Raw genomic sequence first — 19,662 nt, 5'->3', positions numbered from 1 at the left:
AACCTCTAATTGCGTCCTGCTTTTCCAACTCGGGTCCACCTCAAGCACTTGCGTCTAGAGCAGAGAAAGGCCTCCGCTGCAGCGCAGATTTGTTTAACTCTGCTCTGTTTGAAAGGGGCCTTAAGGAAAGAGGAAGAATGTCCGGTCGTAGGGGCGTGACGTCCACGGCGGCCATGACAGAAGTCCTGAGACGGTCTGCAGCACCGCGTCTTGTAACTGAGAGACTCCTGTGGTTGCCGGTAAGGATTAAACCCGTGAAAACAGGTGGGAGCGCAGGAGAGGAGCGGGCTTGAAGCTCCTCCCCCTCACCAGCGTCTCTGTGTGAATGTGGAGCTTTGAGAGGTCACAACCCCGGACGTGATGGGAAGGCCACCGCCATCGCCATCTCTGGATTTCCTCTTTGGTCTGTTCATCTTGCAGAGTCACGGTGCTTCTGGTGGTTTTGGTTGTAATGTGACATCATGTCCACGTGGAGGCGCTGTTGGCTCAAACAGGGGGAGTGGGTCACTTTAAAAGCTCCACAGGACAAACATGCATTTCTGGCGAGTCCATGAACTTTTGGACAGTTTTATTAAGAAGCCAATGGTTTATCTTCAGAGCAACAGTTTTTCACTTCTGACTCTTCAATTTCTCCCAACTTTCGCTCCGTGCAGGGATCCTGGATGCGCTTCTCCTTCGTCTTATTCTAACACGCATTCACAAAAAGTATTTGCAAGAAAAAACAGATTTGTGAACGACGTCCAGCGCACAGGTGGAGACACGAGAGGAAAGGAGTTCCTGTTTTGATGAAGAGGACGTGGCCTTCATGTGCTTGAGAGACGCTAGTGGTTCTTCAAAGTAAAGTGTATGTTAAAAAAACATCTTAAGAAAATCAAACCCTATGTATGTGTGAAGGTACGTGTATACTCCATGTTCAGGTGCGTATGGGAACGTGATGTCTGAGTAACCACTTTTTGTTTGTTAGTTGTTTTATTTGTGAGTGCACGAAAGAAGAAAGACAAAAACAGCAAATAACATGAACACTGACAGGAGACCATCGCCTCCTCCCCAGAGGCGGCGAGGCCCCTCCCCACCTCACACACGCTCCACCCCCTTTATGTCCCAAAATACATAGGCGAACCTGTTGCTCTCACACGCTGGTGACATCACAGCGAGCTTCAGCAGCAGGCGTAGGAAGCCTCACAGTTGTTGCACCACCAACCAGGAAGATGGAACCAAATCATCTGCCTCTTCAACTGGGTCCCTCGGAGCGGCGTGTTTGATCTGCTGCTGCGCCGTCGGAGTAACCTGACCCCCCCCCCACCCCCTCTGCAGGATCTTCTCCCAAGATGATATTGTGTATGAGTTTTCCACAGCTTATAAATAACGACTGATCTCGCTTTAACCAGATGATGATGAGAGTGTGAGAGGAGACGCGCGGCGAGAGACGGCCTCCACGCTGCTCTGCGGGGCTTTAACCAGCTGATCTTCAGGTCTGCTCAGCCTCTTTGACTCCGAGGGAATATCGACATGGATCACCACAGACATCCTGGAGAAGGACGCAGTTAATCCACCCGTCAGAACAAGAACATCAGTAAAACTTTGAAACTCAAAGGCTGACCGACCAATCAGAGGGGAGTGGGTCGTTGCCTGAAGAGCCATGAATGAAGGCACCAAGGAGAAGATGGTGAGCGAGGCGCTGGCTCAGTTCGAGGCCACCCTCCAAGCCGCCGTCAGGGAGGTCCATGTAGACGTCAGCGCTTTCAAGCAGAGAGTGGAGCTGCGGATGGAGGAGATGTGCAACTCCAACGAGCCCCTGGCCGAGGCGGTGACCAGGCTGCAAGAGGAGAACCGGCAGCTCAGGGTCAAGCTGGAGGCCCTCAGCCGCCTGGTGGAGGGTCTCGCCGGGGCCACGATCGAGAGGAACTCTGCTGAGGTGAAGCACGAGCTGGAGGGTCTAGAGAACGGACACACACAGATACAGTCCAAGGTCCAGGAGGACCAGATGGGTCTGGCTGCCCCTGGAAGATCAGAGTTGAGTTTGTCCACGTATGCTGAGTCAAGTACGGGCACCTTGGCGCTCCCTCCCTGGAGGGCAAAGAGACATAATGAAACCAATGTGAGTATTTTAAACAATCACAAACATCACCACTCGCCCGAAGTTCAATAGAGGCTCAAAAGTAAACTTACCGATACAAACTTGATTTTTAGGGCGAATATTAAAATAAGGAAGAGAGGAAATGAAATACAGGAGCGATAAATTAGCAGAAATATGGATGTCCGTATTGCTGTTCCTGAGCCGAGATGCTCCACATCAGATTGTCAACTCAAGATGAGTCCCATTTTGCCTGTGGAGTAACAGCATGGAACGCTGCAAAGAAAGCAATAGCCTCTTAGCTCACTGGTAGCCTGTTAGCATTTTTGCTAGCACACTGTCCACTGGTTATCCTAAATATGTTGCAAAATTAGAATTTTAAAATAAACAGAGAAGGAGCTTCGCGGAAACATAGGGGACCACAGAGGCGTCAGCGAAAAGCTCCAGACGGGCGTGAACGAGGCTTCAGGGCTGATGGTTTCATCAGGGGAGTCTGAGTTTGGGCTCGCACGGAAGATCAGTTCAACTGTTAGCTCGGACCTCCTCATCCTCTCTTCATCGATGAAGCAGTCCCTCTGCCTCTTGGAGGACAGATGCAGCTGCGTTTTATTTTTTTTTAAGCTGTCTCAAACGCGTTCGCCATTTTCAGACATCGGCATACTTACGTCACAATTAAGCATTTATGAATTTCATGAATTGAATGTGTCCTTTCTAAGTAATTAAACATTATTTAAACAACTAATTTACATCGAAAACTGATAGAAAACCTCAGCCAGTCTCCACAACGGATGGAGGAGCAGCAAACAGACGACGTAGCAGCAGGCGCAAGCTAGCAGCATCCATCCATTTTCCATACTGCTTCTTCGTTAAGGGTGGGGGGGGGGGTGGAGCCTATCCCAGCTGACAGTGAGTGACAGGCGGGGTTCACCCTGGACGGGTCACCAGTCCATCACAGGGCCATCAGGAGCAATCAGGGGATCAGTAGCTTGCTCAAGGACACTTGGACATGGTCACCGGGGGAAGTGAGGATGGAACCAGCGACCCCTCGGTTGTTAGACAGCCACTGTACCTCTGAGCCACGCCGCCCTGGCGTAAGCTAGCAGACGCAAATTCTCCAAATAGTTAGAGAACACACCCCCCCCCCCCCATCTCGAAAACCACCCTGTCCTCTCTGAGGTAGTTGGTTTACCTGTGGCTTAGCAAGCCTTCACTAAAGTTCAACCACGCTCATGTCAGGCGTTCAAACAATCCAGAACTGCGCTGAACACAATCCGGCTAAATGTCACTGCAGATCCCTGAATTGTCCTGACTGGAACGTGCTCACACATTCCTGAAGACAGACCCGTGTGTAACCTGACAGCGCTCCACGTGTGGTCACCTTTGGAAATATCCAGCATGCATTTGAACGGATGTGAGGATGTAAGAACAGGAGAACCGATGTAATCCCTGATGTTGTCTTTATTCTCAGTCACGGAGCATCACAGCGTCATCGTCCCTGAGAACGCTGCTCATCAGGGGTTCGTTAGATTGGTTTGGGCGTCTTGATTCATTTTGATTGCTTCAAACTACAAACTCCAAGTGAAATATTCAGTTTATTTGTTGGATTACTTACATAATGTATCAAAAACAATCAACAGCAACATAATATTTCTCATGATGACAACCATAATGAGCTAACACCCTGGCGCTATGCCCCCCGGCCCCCCGCCCCCTCAACTCTGCTTGTGACCCACGTTTGTAGCAGCAGGTCCTCCAAAGGTCAGGTGTATTTTTGGGTCCAAGCTTCAGGATCTCTGGAGACTCTCTGAATGTTCTGTAGCCACTTTCTCAGCGTTCCCTTCCACTAGAACGCACTTGGTGGAGAACAGACGGCAGGAACCCTCGCTAACGCCTCCTAATCAGAGTCTGATCGCGGAACCCTCGGAGATCTACTGGGCCGTTAACGACACCACATCCTACGGGCCTCGTTTTGTGTTGCATTCTGATGACGTCATCTCCACTGTGGAGACAGATGTAAAAATAAAACTCGTCCTCTCATCGCTGAGGAATCCTGCTTCCAGGCCGGTCCAACTCTCATATCTCCTCATGGAAAGTTGAATTGCGTTCATGTCCTGGTCAATAATACTCGCAGTTCCAACACTGACACGGACAACCAGCTGTCCCTCTGAGACAAACCCCCCCTCCAGCATTGCAGTCCACTGAAGTCAGCTGGTCTCTGCCCAGCTGCACACCCCCGACCCGGGCCACCCAGGTGGGACCCCTCCGTTCCTCGCTACTGTGTGGCGGTAGGTTACTATCCTACGTTTGACCCCAGTGTGTGACCCTGAAGCTTCTTTGTGTGTTACCATTGTAAAATTCAAATCTGACATAAATACCCATCAAAAACCTTTGACCTTTGACCTTTGACTGCCAAAATCTTTCCAGTTCATCTTTTAGTGCCGGTGGACAGTTGTACCAAATCTGAAGCGATTCCCTGCAGGCATGACAGAGTTCCTCTGCTGCTCTATCCCTTAAGGGTCACGGGGGCCGGGGGGTGGAGCCTATCTCAGCTGACAACGGGTGAGAGGTGGGGTTCACCCTGGACGGGTCACCAGTCCATCACAGGACCATCAGGAGCAATTAGGGGTTCAGTGTCTTGCTTAAGGACACTTGGACAAAACCTCAGGATGACATCAGCGCTGTTTCACGCGATCAAGTTGACGTGGTGAATGTTGGTGTGTCGGCGCACCGAGCAGCTATCTGCAGTTGTGGCCTGCTCCAGCAGGAGCCCAGAAATGTCTCTCCTGGATTTGCTCTGGTCTCCGCTGATTCCTGAGGAGTTGCTGTCCTCGGTCCGGCAGCTAAAATCCGCTACGGTCAACGTCCCTCATGGTCATGTGATCTGTGGGCCAGAGCAGCTGATGGGTTTTATTCGCCGAGGTGTTCACAGTCACGATCGTTCCGCTAAGGTAGAGAAACATTCTGGACTTTTTTAGTTTTTTGTGAGCTTCATGGAGGTGAAGCTAACCAGGGGTCAGGTGGGGGGGTGCCCGTGTCAGACTGTGATATCCTGCAGCAGCGACCAGCGAGTCAACAGATCACCGTGGCGATAATCTCCCACCTGACCAGGAGTTGACGGATGGGCTTCAGTGGCTCTGCTGCATCGTCTCTGGAGAGCGACATCCTCGGGGCGGCGGGGCAAACTCAGGCCGCGCAGGGAGGTGATATTCTTAGAGGCTGGGGGAGCTGCTCAGTTTGACTCCCTGATTTCCAAAGCATCCATTTGGGTCTATATTGGGATGTAAGAAGAACGGAACGGAAACTCTTGCAAAGGCTTGATTGCTCAACCTAAAATAGCCTCTCAGTGGGTTTGTTGGCCTCAGCTGTCGTGAAAGGGGAAGCTTTCAGCTGTTAACAGCTAAATATCACACATGGAGAGAAGCTGGCAAACACCCCCAGATAGACAGATAAAGGCTGACATTAAATTTAGCTCCGAGCGTGCAGCAGCTCCAGAGGCAGACGTCTAATAATCACTTGTTATGAGAAAATAAACAGTGCGGTGAATGATGTTGCTACGGAAAATATCAGCTCCACAACTGACGTGCCTTCCTGTGCTAGCAACCAGCAGCGAGCTGCTGCTGCTGCTGCTGCTGCTGCTGCTCCGTCTTCCTGTCTTTCAAAATTAATTGTGCTTATAATCTAAATGTAAAAAAAACAATCGAATTTGAGATCTATTAGTGCAAAATGCACCTTCAAGAAGATCGAAGGTTCTCAGCCTCTCCCGCCTACTTGTGGGTTGGTCACACAAGAAGATCCCAAACTATTTGGGCTCATTTGTTTCATTCTAATAATCTATTTGAGGTGTATTAATGAAGGCAACTGCTGATTGATTGATTGTTCTGTGTGATTGAGGGGGACTGAATCAGTAAATCACTCATGAACCCTCTGATGATGCTGGAAGCCCGAATGTCACGGTTAGCAGTGCTAAGCTAACGTAAGCAGCTGCAGCAGGGTCACATGACTTCAAGTCACCACCACTGAGCTTCAGGCTTTGACGTGACAAGTTTTGACGTTCGTGAGCAGCATCCACAGGTGCAGGTCTGACTGATGGGTTTTGTATTTTGTCCCTTAACGCCATCGCTGCGGCTGTTAAGGACTTCGCTGACATTACAAGCATATTAATGCACTTTTTTGGGCTGTATTTTCTCATCTGGTCATGACTGGAATAACCAGATTACTGTCCTGTGGCAGGGCAGGCGTCGTTCCCCCCTGCGTGCGGGCGCGCCCGGCTGTGTAATGTGACCTGGCAGCGCTGAACACGATGGAACTGTTGTGAAAAGTGATTGTGAGTGAGGAGCAGCAGAGACAAGGAGCCTCCAGGAGCTTCCTCTGATTCACTGCTGCCTCCAACATCACGATGCTGATTGGTAGGAAGCAAGAATTCCAGCTTCGTCCTCTCACAAGAGGACAAGCAAACAACTTCTGAAGTTCTGGTTTTCTGACTAGAGTTTGGGTCTGATCAGTCTCAGTGTGAGGCGGTGGAGCTCTCAAGGTTAGTGGCGTGTTCGTGAATAAAGATGAACCGTCCCTTCCTAAAGGTGACATTCTCTGTGAGCGACTGTGGCCTTGTTAGCAGTGGTTGACTGTCGTGTTCCTCTACTGATCAGGGCGCTGATGTCAAGGCAGAGGCACCGACGGCCCAAGAGAACAGCAGTGACCAGCAGCAAGGTGAGCCGCCTCGGCCCGGAGCCAGGTCACCTCACAGGACCGCCTCAACCTGAGTTACGTTTGGTTTTGTCTCTTCAGGAAACGCCTCAGCCGGCTGTGATGGAGGCCAGACCCACCTGCCCCTCACAGCCAGCGCCAAACCAGGCTCAGAGTCCTCTCCATCCAGCGCACTTCAGTCCTCCACGAGAACCCCCAAAGTGCCAGGTCAGCTCAGAGAGATCATCGCACACCATTACTTCTGTGTCATGTGACCTTTAGCATTTCAAGTTTGGGGGACTCGACCAATTCCATGAATCAGTCTTGTTGTCTCACAGCTCCGGAAGAGTCGGGCGTTCTCTCCAGACCTCACCTGCCCCTCACTGCCATGACGAAGCTCAGCTGTGAAGCTCCAGCCGTTCCTCCGGCTCCTGCATCAGCAGCCAAAGCAGCTACAGAAACTCCAGTAAAACCAGTCGAGTCTGCTGCTCAGTGTGGGGGTGAGTGGAAACTTGACTGAGTAATCCAGCGTTTCCTCATTGACTCGATGGAGGTGAGACAGTCGGCTCTGTCAGAGGAACCGCACTCCAAACGCATCACACCGTCTTTAGACCACGCTGATTTGAACCACTTTCATTTAATCATTTTCAGAGGTTGATGAACCCCAGCCTCATCTTCCCGTCACTGCCATGACCACCAGACCCGGTCCTGAGGGTCTGCTGGCCGCCAAACCCACTCAGTCTCCAGCGTCTGTGCATAGAACAGCTGGTCATTCTGCAGCCGAGGCACCAGCAGGAGATGCTTTCAGAAGAGGTCTGAGCGGCACTTAAATGTTATGGTCCTGTTTTATGTTGTCAGTCAGCTTCCATTCCATTCCAAGGTTTTTAAAGGACGTTTTTGACTCCATCTATTGAGCAGAACTTGAATGGATTCTAAACACTCACTTTAATATCAATAATCAGATGTACGTAGCCCAGTGATGTCATCAGCCTGACTCATGTAGCGTCCTGCTGGAGCGTCGAGATGCTAACCACTCATGCATGCGTGCTTCATGGTTGTGAGAATGATCTCAAAATATCCAGTTTCTTCACTCCCGTAAAGTCGCACTCATTCCCGCTGAAAGCTCCTGTTTTCTCTTCTATGTCGGTTAAACTTCAGTTGAAGCTCCATTTCATTGCAAGCTTGGTTTTAAAACATCCACTCATCTCTGGAATTATTGTACGACTCCATGGTCACTTGAGCAGGATCGTCTGGGGTGAAGGATCTTGTCTCCCAGGATCGGCCCGGCTCTGACTCCCAGGCGCTGGCCCATCTTCCTCTCTCAGTGCTGAGCAGAAGCAGCGCAGACACCGATCACACCTCCCCCGCGGCGCCAAACCCTTCACTTCCAGAGTCCCCGACGATAAAACGAGACGATTATCCCTTCAGACGTGGTGAGTTCAGGGCGACACCACTGGCCATCTCTTCATTTTACTTGTTAATGGTTCACTTAAACTTCATTTCTCCATGATTAGACGTCCCTGAGCCCAAGCCTCACCTGCCTCTCGCCGCCGTGACCAAACCAAACACGGAGTCTTCGTCATCGGCTACACCGGCAAGTCCTGCAGCCTCACAGGAATCGACGGTCAAACCTGGGGAATATCCCTTTAAGAGGGGTGAGTTCAGCTGTTTGTCAGTTAAAGCTCATTTTTCCATGCGTTATTTTACAAGTCTTCCTTTTTATTGGTGATGAATTATTTCCTAAAAAGCGTGTTACTTGTCCCATTTCCTCGTTTCAGTTCCAATTCTCAAGACCCCCAGTCCCAGTCTGAAGAGAAGTGTGAGCTTCCCTCAATCTGCAGGTGCAGGACGACACCGAACCTGAACCGGCAACGCCAACTTTGCATGTCATGAACCGTTTTTCTGCTCGTTAATACAACAAAACAAGCATAAGTAAAGATGCATGGCGCTTCTGCAGCCGTGCTAGCAGCTAAGTGAGGGCGCTCTCAAGTCGTCCTCTCTACTCAATCCGACTTTCTCTTCTTTCCACAGAAAAGTTGCTTCCCTCCAAATCAATCATCAAATCTGGTTTCTCGCCTAATTTGGACAAGTAAGTTGAGCGTGACTCCTGTTCGACTGCATCGTGTTCATGTCCTGAGGCCAGCGCCGGCAGCAGGGCTCAAGTCTGGTCTGAAACTAAGTCGGTTCTTACTTGCTAATCAAGGCCCAACAAGGACCAGGCCTAGTTAAGACCCGCCGGTGCGACCCACCGCTCGGCTGTGTGGGTGAAAGTGCTGGTGGATGTCGCAGCTTCAGCGTCTTGATCTCGTTTTCCTCTTCAGGAGTTCCAACAAAGCGAAGGTGGTTGAGTTCAAGCAGGATGTGATGAAATCTCACACACTTCCACGCGCCAACGGAGCTCAGGCCAAGCGAGCTCTCTTTGAGAGGATGAACTCGGAGCCCACCAAGTACGTGTGAGGGAGACTTTCTGATTCGACCCGATCCGTCACCCGGGTCCCAGACATGAGTGACATCTTACGCTGAGTTTCATTTGTCTTACTCAGGCCAAAGGATTCCAAACCTAAACTAAAGCGCTCACAGAGTTTTGGAGTTTCCAGTGCCAGCGGCATCAAACAGATCCTGCTGGAGTGGTGCCGCTCCAAAACCATCGGCTATCAGGTAAGACCGGCGCGGGTCTGCGTTACTGTCGGTGGCTGCTGAGCTGGTGACCGGCCAACGTGTCTCAGGGTTTCTGACTCCATGACAGCTTCATTTAGAGTGCAAATAGATACACGCATGCTACCTCCTCTCCTGGTTCTCCGCCGTGAGCGAAGGAGACGTGTGTAGGTCACATGGCCTCACTGATTAAGTCCAAGCCAAGCTGCACTGGAACACCGAGCCTTGGACCGAGCACCAGCAGAAACACGACTTATTACTGCCTATGATTTTGCTCATCAACCCTGAGGTCTTGATCCTTTTCCTCCCAGAACATAGACATCCAGAACTTCTCGTCCTGCTGGAGCGACGGCATGGCCTTCTGTGCTCTGGTCCACTCCTTCTTCCCCCTGGAGTTCGACTACAACGCGCTGGATCCTGCCAACCGCAAACGCAACCTGGAGCTGGCCTTCACCACGGCCGAGTGAGTGGCTGAGGGGAGGAAATCTTCACTCTCAGGTTTTCGCCACTCTGGCGATAGATTTGAGGGCTGTGACATGTCGGCGTAACTCATGCCAGCAAACGTGAGTTCAGTCGAGAGGTGTTGACGCCGCGACCATCAGACTTTCATACACGGTGGCTTCCTTTAGAAGTAATCACCGACATTCCAGTCCACGGAACGGCCACAGTAAAACCCCTGCTTTTATACTTCACGTATACTTATTTACTACTATCATCATAATTTACTTCACATATACTTGTTTACGACTATCATTATAATTTACTTCCCGTATACTTGTTTACTACTGTCATTATAATTTACTTCACGTATACTTGTTTACTACTATCATTATAATTTACTTCACGTATACTTGTTGACTACTATCATTATAATTTACTTCACATATACTTGTTGACTACTATCATTATAATTTACTTCAACTATACTTGTTTACTACTCTCATTATAATTTACTTCAAGTATACTTGTTTACTATCATTATAATTTACTTCACGTATACTTGTTTACTACGATCATTATAATTTACTTCCCGTATACTTGTTTACTACTCTCATTATAATTTACTTCAAGTATACTTGTTTACTATCATTATAATTTACTTCACGTATACTTGTTTACTACTATCATTATAATTTACTTCACGTATACTTGTTTACTATCATTATAATTTACTTCACGTATACTTGTTGACTACTATCATTATAATTTACTTCACATATACTTGTTTACTACTATCATTATAATTTACTTCACGTATACTTGTTTACTACTATCATTATAATTTACTTCACGTATACTTGTTTACTACTATCATTATAATTTACTTCACGTATACTTGTTTACTACTATCATTATAATTTACTTCACGTATACTTGTTTACTACTATCATTATAATTTACTTCACGTATACTTGTTTACTACTATCATTATAATTTACTTCACGTATACTTGTTTACTACTATCATTATAATTTACTTCACGTATACTTGTTTACTACTATCATTATAATTTACTTCACGTATACTTGTTTACTACTATCATTATAATTTACTTCAAGTATACTTGTTTACTACTATCATTATAATTTACTTCACGTATACTTGTTTACTACTATCATTATAATTTACTTCACGTATACTTGTTTACTACTATCATTATAATTTACTTCACGTATACTTGTTTACTACTATCATTATAATTTACTTCACGTATACTTGTTTACTACGATCATTATAATTTACTTCACATATACTTGTTTACTACTATCATCATAATTTACTTCACGTATACTTGTTTACTACTATCATTATAATTTACTTCACGTATACTTGTTTACTACTATCATTATAATTTACTTCACGTATACTTGTTTACTACTATCATTATAATTTACTTCACGTATACTTGTTTACTACTATCATTATAATTTACTTCACATATACTTGTTTACTATCATTATAATTTACTTCACGTATACTTGTTTACTACTATCATCATAATTTACTTCACATATACTTGTTTACTATCATTATAATTTACTTCACGTATACTTGTTTACTACTATCATTATAATGTACTTCACGTATACTTGTTTACTACTCTCATTATAATTTACTTCCCGTATACTTGTTTACTACTATCATTATAATTTACTTCACGTATACTTGTTGACTACTATCATTATAATTTACTTCACATATACTTGTTGACGACTATCATTATAATTTACTTCAACTATACTTGTTTACTACTCTCATTATAATTTACTTCAAGTATACTTGTTTACTATCATTATAATTTACTTCACGTATACTTGTTTACTACTATCATTATAATTTACTTCACGTATACTTGTTTACTATCATTATAATTTACTTCACGTATACTTGTTTACTACTATCATTATAATTTACTTCACGTATACTTGTTTACTATCATTATAATTTACTTCATGTATACTTGTTTACTACTATCATTATAATTTACTTCAAGTATACTTGTTTACTATCATTATAATTTACTTCACGTATACTTGTTTACTACTATCATTATAATTTACTTCACGTATACTTGTTTACTATCATTATAATTTACTTCACGTATACTTGTTGACTACTATCATTATAATTTACTTCACATATACTTGTTTACTACTATCATTATAATTTACTTCACGTATACTTGTTTACTACTATCATTATAATTTACTTCACGTATACTTGTTTACTACTATCATTATAATTTACTTCACGTATACTTGTTTACTACTATCATTATAATTTACTTCACGTATACTTGTTTACTACTATCATTATAATTTACTTCACGTATACTTGTTTACTACTATCATTATAATTTACTTCACGTATACTTGTTTACTACTATCATTATAATTTACTTCACGTATACTTGTTTACTACTATCATTATAATTTACTTCACGTATACTTGTTTACTACTATCATTATAATTTACTTCAAGTATACTTGTTTACTACTATCATTATAATTTACTTCACGTATACTTGTTTACTACTATCATTATAATTTACTTCACGTATACTTGTTTACTACTATCATTATAATTTACTTCACGTATACTTGTTTACTACTATCATTATAATTTACTTCACGTATACTTGTTTACTACGATCATTATAATTTACTTCACATATACTTGTTTACTACTATCATCATAATTTACTTCACGTATACTTGTTTACTACTATCATTATAATTTACTTCACGTATACTTGTTTACTACTATCATTATAATTTACTTCACGTATACTTGTTTACTACTATCATTATAATTTACTTCACGTATACTTGTTTACTACTATCATTATAATTTACTTCACATATACTTGTTTACTATCATTATAATTTACTTCACGTATACTTGTTTACTACTATCATCATAATTTACTTCACGTATACTTGTTTACTATCATTATAATTTACTTCACATATACTTGTTTACTACTATCATTATAATTTACTTCACGTATACTTGTTTACTACTATCATTATAATTTACTTCACATATACTTGTTTACTATCATTATAATTTACTTCACGTATACTTGTTTACTACTATCATCATAATTTACTTCACGTATACTTGTTTACTATCATTATAATTTACTTCACATATACTTGTTGACTACTATCATTATAATTTACTTCACGTATACTTGTTTACTACTATCATTATAATTTACTTCACGTATACTTGTTTACTACTATCATCATAATTTACTTCACGTATACTTGTTTACTACTATCATTATAATGTACTTCACGTATACTTGTTTACTACTATCATTATATTTTACTTCACGTATACTTGTTTACTTCTATCATTATAATTTACTTCACGTATACTTGTTTACTACTATCATTATAATTTACTTCACATATACTTGTTTACTACTATCATGATAATTTACTTCACGTATACTTGTTTACTACTATCATTATAATTTACTTCACGTATACTTGTTTACTACTATCATTATAATTTACTTCAAGTATACTTGTTTACTATCATTATAATTTACTTCACGTATACTTGTTTACTACTATCATTATAATTTACTTCACGTATACTTGTTTACTACTATCATTATAATTTACTTCACGTATACTTGTTTACTACTATCATTATAATTTACTTCAAGTATACTTGTTTACTATCATTATAGTTTACTTCACATATACTTGTTTACTACTATCATTATAATTTACTTCACGTATACTTGTTTACTACTCTCATTATAATTTACTTCCCGTATACTTGTTTACTACTATCATTATAATTTACTTCACGTATACTTGTTGACTACTATCATTATAATTTACTTCACGTATACTTGTTTACTACTCTCATTATAATTTACTTCAAGTATACTTGTTTACTATCATTATAATTTACTTCACGTATACTTGTTTACTACTATCATTATAATTTACTTCACGTATACTTGTTTACTATCATTATAATTTACTTCACGTATACTTGTTTACTACTATCATTATAATTTACTTCACGTATACTTGTTTACTACTCTCATTATAATTTACTTCAAGTATACTTGTTTACTATCATTATAATTTACTTCATGTATACTTGTTTACTACTATCATTATAATTTACTTCAAGTATACTTGTTTACTATCATTATAATTTACTTCACGTATACTTGTTTACTACTATCATTATAATTTACTTCACGTATACTTGTTTACTATCATTATAATTTACTTCACGTATACTTGTTTACTACTATCATTATAATTTACTTCACGTATACTTGTTTACTACTATCATTATAATTTACTTCACGTATACTTGTTTACTACTATCATTATAATTTACTTCACGTATACTTGTTTACTACTCTCATTATAATTTACTTCACGTATACTTGTTTACTACGATCATTATAATTTACTTCACATATACTTGTTTACTACTATCATCATAATTTACTTCACGTATACTTGTTTACTACTATCATTATAATTTACTTCACGTATACTTGTTTACTACTATCATTATAATTTACTTCACGTATACTTGTTTACTACTATCATTATAATTTACTTCACGTATACTTGTTTACTACTATCATTATAATTTACTTCACATATACTTGTTTACTATCATTATAATTTACTTCACGTATACTTGTTTACTACTATCATCATAATTTACTTCACGTATACTTGTTTACTATCATTATAATTTACTTCACGTATACTTGTTTACTACTATCATTATAATGTACTTCACGTATACTTGTTTACTACTATCATTATATTTTACTTCACGTATACTTGTTTACTTCTATCATTATAATTTACTTCACGTATACTTGTTTACTACTATCATTATAATTTACTTCACATATACTTGTTTACTACTATCATTATAATTTACTTCACGTATACTTGTTTACTACTATCATTATAATTTACTTCACGTATACTTGTTTACTACTATCATTATAATTTACTTCACGTATACTTGTTTACTACTATCATTATAATTTACTTCACGTATACTTGTTTACTACTATCATTATAATTTACTTCAAGTATACTTGTTTACTATCATTATAGTTTACTTCACATATACTTGTTTACTACTATCATTATAATTTACTTCACGTATACTTGTTTACTACTCTCATTATAATTTACTTCCCGTATACTTGTTTACTACTATCATTATAATTTACTTCACGTATACTTGTTGACTACTATCATTATAATTTACTTCACGTATACTTGTTGACTACTATCATTATAATTTACTTCACGTATACTTGTTTACTACTCTCATTATAATTTACTTCAAGTATACTTGTTTACTATCATTATAATTTACTTCACGTATACTTGTTTACTACTATCATTATAATTTACTTCACGTATACTTGTTTACTATCATTATAATTTACTTCACGTATACTTGTTTACTACTATCATTATAATTTACTTCACGTATACTTGTTTACTACTCTCATTATAATTTACTTCAAGTATACTTGTTTACTATCATTATAATTTACTTCATGTATACTTGTTTACTACTATCATTATAATTTACTTCAAGTATACTTGTTTACTATCATTATAATTTACTTCACGTATACTTGTTTACTACTATCATTATAATTTACTTCACGTATACTTGTTTACTATCATTATAATTTACTTCACGTATACTTGTTGACTACTATCATTATAATTTACTTCACATATACTTGTTTACTACTATCATTATAATTTACTTCACGTATACTTGTTTACTACTATCATTATAATTTACTTCACGTATACTTGTTTACTACTATCATTATAATTTACTTCACGTATACTTGTTTACTACTATCATTATAATTTACTTCACGTATACTTGTTTACTACTATCATTATAATTTACTTCACGTATACTTGTTTACTATCATTATAATTTACTTCACGTATACTTGTTTACTACTATCATTATAATTTACTTCACGTATACTTGTTTACTATCATTATAATTTACTTCATGTATACTTGTTTACTACTATCATTATAATTTACTTCAAGTATACTTGTTTACTATCATTATAATTTACTTCACGTATACTTGTTGACTACTATCATTATAATTTACTTCACGTATACTTGTTTACTATCATTATAATTTACTTCACGTATACTTGTTGACTACTATCATTATAATTTACTTCACATATACTTGTTTACTACTATCATTATAATTTACTTCACGTATACTTGTTTACTACTATCATTATAATTTACTTCACGTATACTTGTTTACTACTATCATTATAATTTACTTCACGTATACTTGTTTACTACTATCATTATAATTTACTTCACGTATACTTGTTTACTACTATCATTATAATTTACTTCACGTATACTTGTTTACTACTATCATTATAATTTACTTCACGTATACTTGTTTACTACTATCATTATAATTTACTTCTCGTATACTTGTTTACTACTATCATTATAATTTACTTCACGTATACTTGTTTACTACTATCATTATAATTTACTTCACGTATACTTGTTTACTACTATCATTATAATTTACTTCACGTATACTTGTTTACTACTATCATTATAATTTACTTCACGTATACTTGTTTACTACTATCATTATAATTTACTTCACGTATACTTGTTTACTATCATTATAATTTACTTCACGTATACTTGTTTACTACTATCATTATAATTTACTTCACGTATACTTGTTTACTACTATCATTATAATTTACTTCACGTATACTTGTTTACTACTATCATTATAATTTACTTCACGTATACTTGTTTACTACTATCATTATAATTTACTTCACGTATACTTATATATCTTTCCAAAGTTATAACAGGCCGAGGAGTTTGACATGTTAACGCTTCATAGATGTACTGTGAGTCCGAGGGGTGTGAGATTGATACTGAGCTACTGTGGTGTCAAGATGATTGCTGACCCCCCCATCCCCCCCCAGGGACCAGGCTGACTGCCTCCGTCTGATCGAGGTGGAGGACATGTTGGAGATGGGGGACAAGCCGGATCCCATGTGTGTGTTTACATACGTCCAGTCGCTCTACAACCACTTGAAGAAGTTTGAGTAACTCTGTATCAGAGTAGATGTGAAGGGCTTGTTCAGACCCACCCCCCGTCACTGCAGTTAAGTAACACTGTGTAAGCTAATTCTCCAGGTCATGTGACGCTTGGTGTTCTGCAGGTAGACTGTCAGTGTCCATGTTGATCAGGGCCCTGATGCGTGTGTTTCCTCTGTGATGTGTGGACTCTGATGTGTGTGTTTCTTCTGTCATGTGTGGACTCTGATGTGTGTGTTTCCGCTGTGATGTGTGGACTCTGATGTGTGTGTTTCTTCTGTCATGTGTGGACTCTGATGTGTGTGTTTCCGCTGTGATGTGTGGACTCTGATGTGTGTGTTTCCTCTGTCATGTGTGGACTCTGATGTGGGGGCAGCCGTGACGATCAGACACCCGCGGTCCTCCAGGCCCCTGGAGGTCCGTCTTTGAGCAAAATAAAGACATTTTCTATCATTTTTTAAATTTTAGATGTGAATATTTGTCATCGTCGTGAGAAAAATGACGCTTTCCCTGCAGACGTGTTCCAAATGTGTGATTCTGAAGGATTAAACGTGTTATTTGTTTGAGAGGCACATTTATGGAAGGTTGCTGCTCTGATTGTGTGGGAGCTCCTGCGGCGTTCTCGCCCGCTAACGCTCACTGAGACACGAAGACTCCAGCTGTCAAACCTCTGACGCCGATGAGGGCGGGCCTCGCCTCCTCCGTGTTTTCACTGCGGCTGCAACGGTCAACTGACCGACGGAAAACTAACCACCCGCCATTTTGACAGCCGACTGATTGTGTCTGTCTTTTTCAGTTAAAAACACCAAACATTTCCTGGTAAATATCAGAATTTGCTTCTTTTTTGTCATTTATAAGAAAAAAATGACGAGTATTTTGGTAACCAAGTGTTTGACTCGCAGTTCTGCTGCACTTATTTTTCATGGAATGTAGAAAATATCAAGTACATTAAATGATGAAAATAAAAAAGAAAAGAGAAAATATAAAAGATATTTTAATCGACGTAACCCTGAGTTGAAACACTTGAGGTGTGAATTTGTCTTCACTGGTGTTTCTGTGGTTTTTACACAAGAACGATAAAGAACAGAAGAGCAAGAAGTAGTTACAAATACCTGGAGAGGTATTTTATGTTCAAAGACATACTTAAATGAGCTGATGCAGTTTTATGACTGCAGCACGTAGGACAGGAGGGGTGGACACTCATTGCCATCAGCTCACACTGACATCTGCTGGTGAAATGGGTGTAGTGCAAGTATTGCGTGAACACTGTGTTGGTTGAATGCAGAGGTTCTTCTCCCCACACCCCAGCCTAATGTTAATGGTTAGCTCAGCATATTTAGCCCCTTCAACCGATAGCCATCTGAAGGTGGGTATTAGTCATACTAAGAACTAAATATCTTTATACTTAATAAACTTTGTGTTGTTTGAACAAGTATGTCCCGTCATATGTTAGAATGATATTCTTCTGAAAGAATTTCAAGCTCAGAGAATGATGATGGCTCATAAGTGGGCCCAGGCCCAGGGGTTGAGAAACACACAGCGATGCATCATATTGTAACAGAGAAAATAATAAACAAGAGGGGACGTTTGTGTCAAAGAGGATCTTGAATCAGGAGATTTGAGGTTTTTGTTTTCAGGATAAAGAAACATGAATAATCTTAATCTCAACCTGCAGAGATTAGGATTTACCAGCCTCCACCTGAAACGGCTGCTGCTGTTGTCAGCATGAGAGCGGTTCTGCTGACACGCCAAGGTCTCGACGTCCTCCATCGTCTGATGTCCATTAGAGACCATCGACCTCACACTCTCTCTCTCTCTTTACTGGGCTAATCTGATGGAGAGAGAGAGGCGACGCTCCGCTGCTTTTATCCTGGATGTTGGTCAACTCAACTTCAAGCTCTGAGCTGCAGGTTTCTCAGCCACCAGGGATCCATGAGATGCAACAATCCCACATCCATGCAGAATTCTAAGTTACAGTAACAGACCTGCTCACCCAGCAGAAGCTGATCGCAGCCATGGTTTTTACATGAACATGAAAAACATGGAACCAGAAGATTGAAAAATGTGCTTTTGTGCAGGCCTGTCAAGTTTTTCTTGTTTTGTTTTCGGCTCTGGATTTTCTGATAAAAATGACTTTCATTAAAAAAGAAAAAAGGAAGGAATTAACGAAAAATTCCAGGAAAATTCAGTATTAAAATATCATTACTTACCAGAATATTATTAAAAATATCAACAAAAATTATCTCAAAAAACATGGGAAATGAGTGCTTTATCAAGAAAACAAGAAAGAAAATGAGATGTAAATAGAAACAGAAAATATATAAACATACATAAATGTATGTATATATCTTTGTATATATATATATATATATATATATATATATACACACACACAAAATATTTTTTCTTAAACAGAAACTTAAGTCCATCACACATAATTACCACATTGTTTCTTTTACAGATGTGAAACAAAGAAGTCTCGAGAAGCGATATGTTTTTAAGAATACCAATTAAATAATTGAATTTGGAATTTAATATTTCCCAAAAAAAGTAAAGTAAGGGATTACAGTTACATGCTCCACGAATTAAAGA

The 19,662-nt window shown here is 40.2% G+C and overlaps 1 protein-coding gene across 1 annotated transcript; it reads left to right on the top strand.

The window, feature by feature from the left end:
• Positions 1-872: 872 nt before the first annotated feature.
• LOC147248110 (uncharacterized) lies at positions 873-17,952 on the top strand. The gene is made up of 13 exons (XM_086226376.1): positions 873-2,098; positions 6,721-6,781; positions 6,860-6,985; positions 7,096-7,257; positions 7,409-7,570; positions 8,002-8,190; positions 8,272-8,412; positions 8,536-8,598; positions 8,789-8,846; positions 9,079-9,204; positions 9,301-9,415; positions 9,724-9,875; positions 16,956-17,952. The coding sequence occupies exons 1-13, from the start codon at positions 1,640-1,642 to the stop codon at positions 17,080-17,082; spliced, it is 1,941 nt and encodes a 646-aa protein (XP_086082502.1). The 5' UTR covers positions 873-1,639; the 3' UTR covers positions 17,083-17,952.
• The last annotated feature ends 1,710 nt before the right edge of the window (positions 17,953-19,662 follow it).

Source organism: Aulostomus chinensis, chromosome 15 (assembly GCF_037954235.1).
Source record: "Aulostomus chinensis isolate RoL2024-O1b breed Wild chromosome 15, RoL_Achi_v1.0, whole genome shotgun sequence".
NCBI classification, from domain to species: domain Eukaryota; kingdom Metazoa; phylum Chordata; class Actinopteri; order Syngnathiformes; family Aulostomidae; genus Aulostomus; species Aulostomus chinensis.
This window is presented reverse-complemented; position numbering and strand designations above follow the sequence as displayed.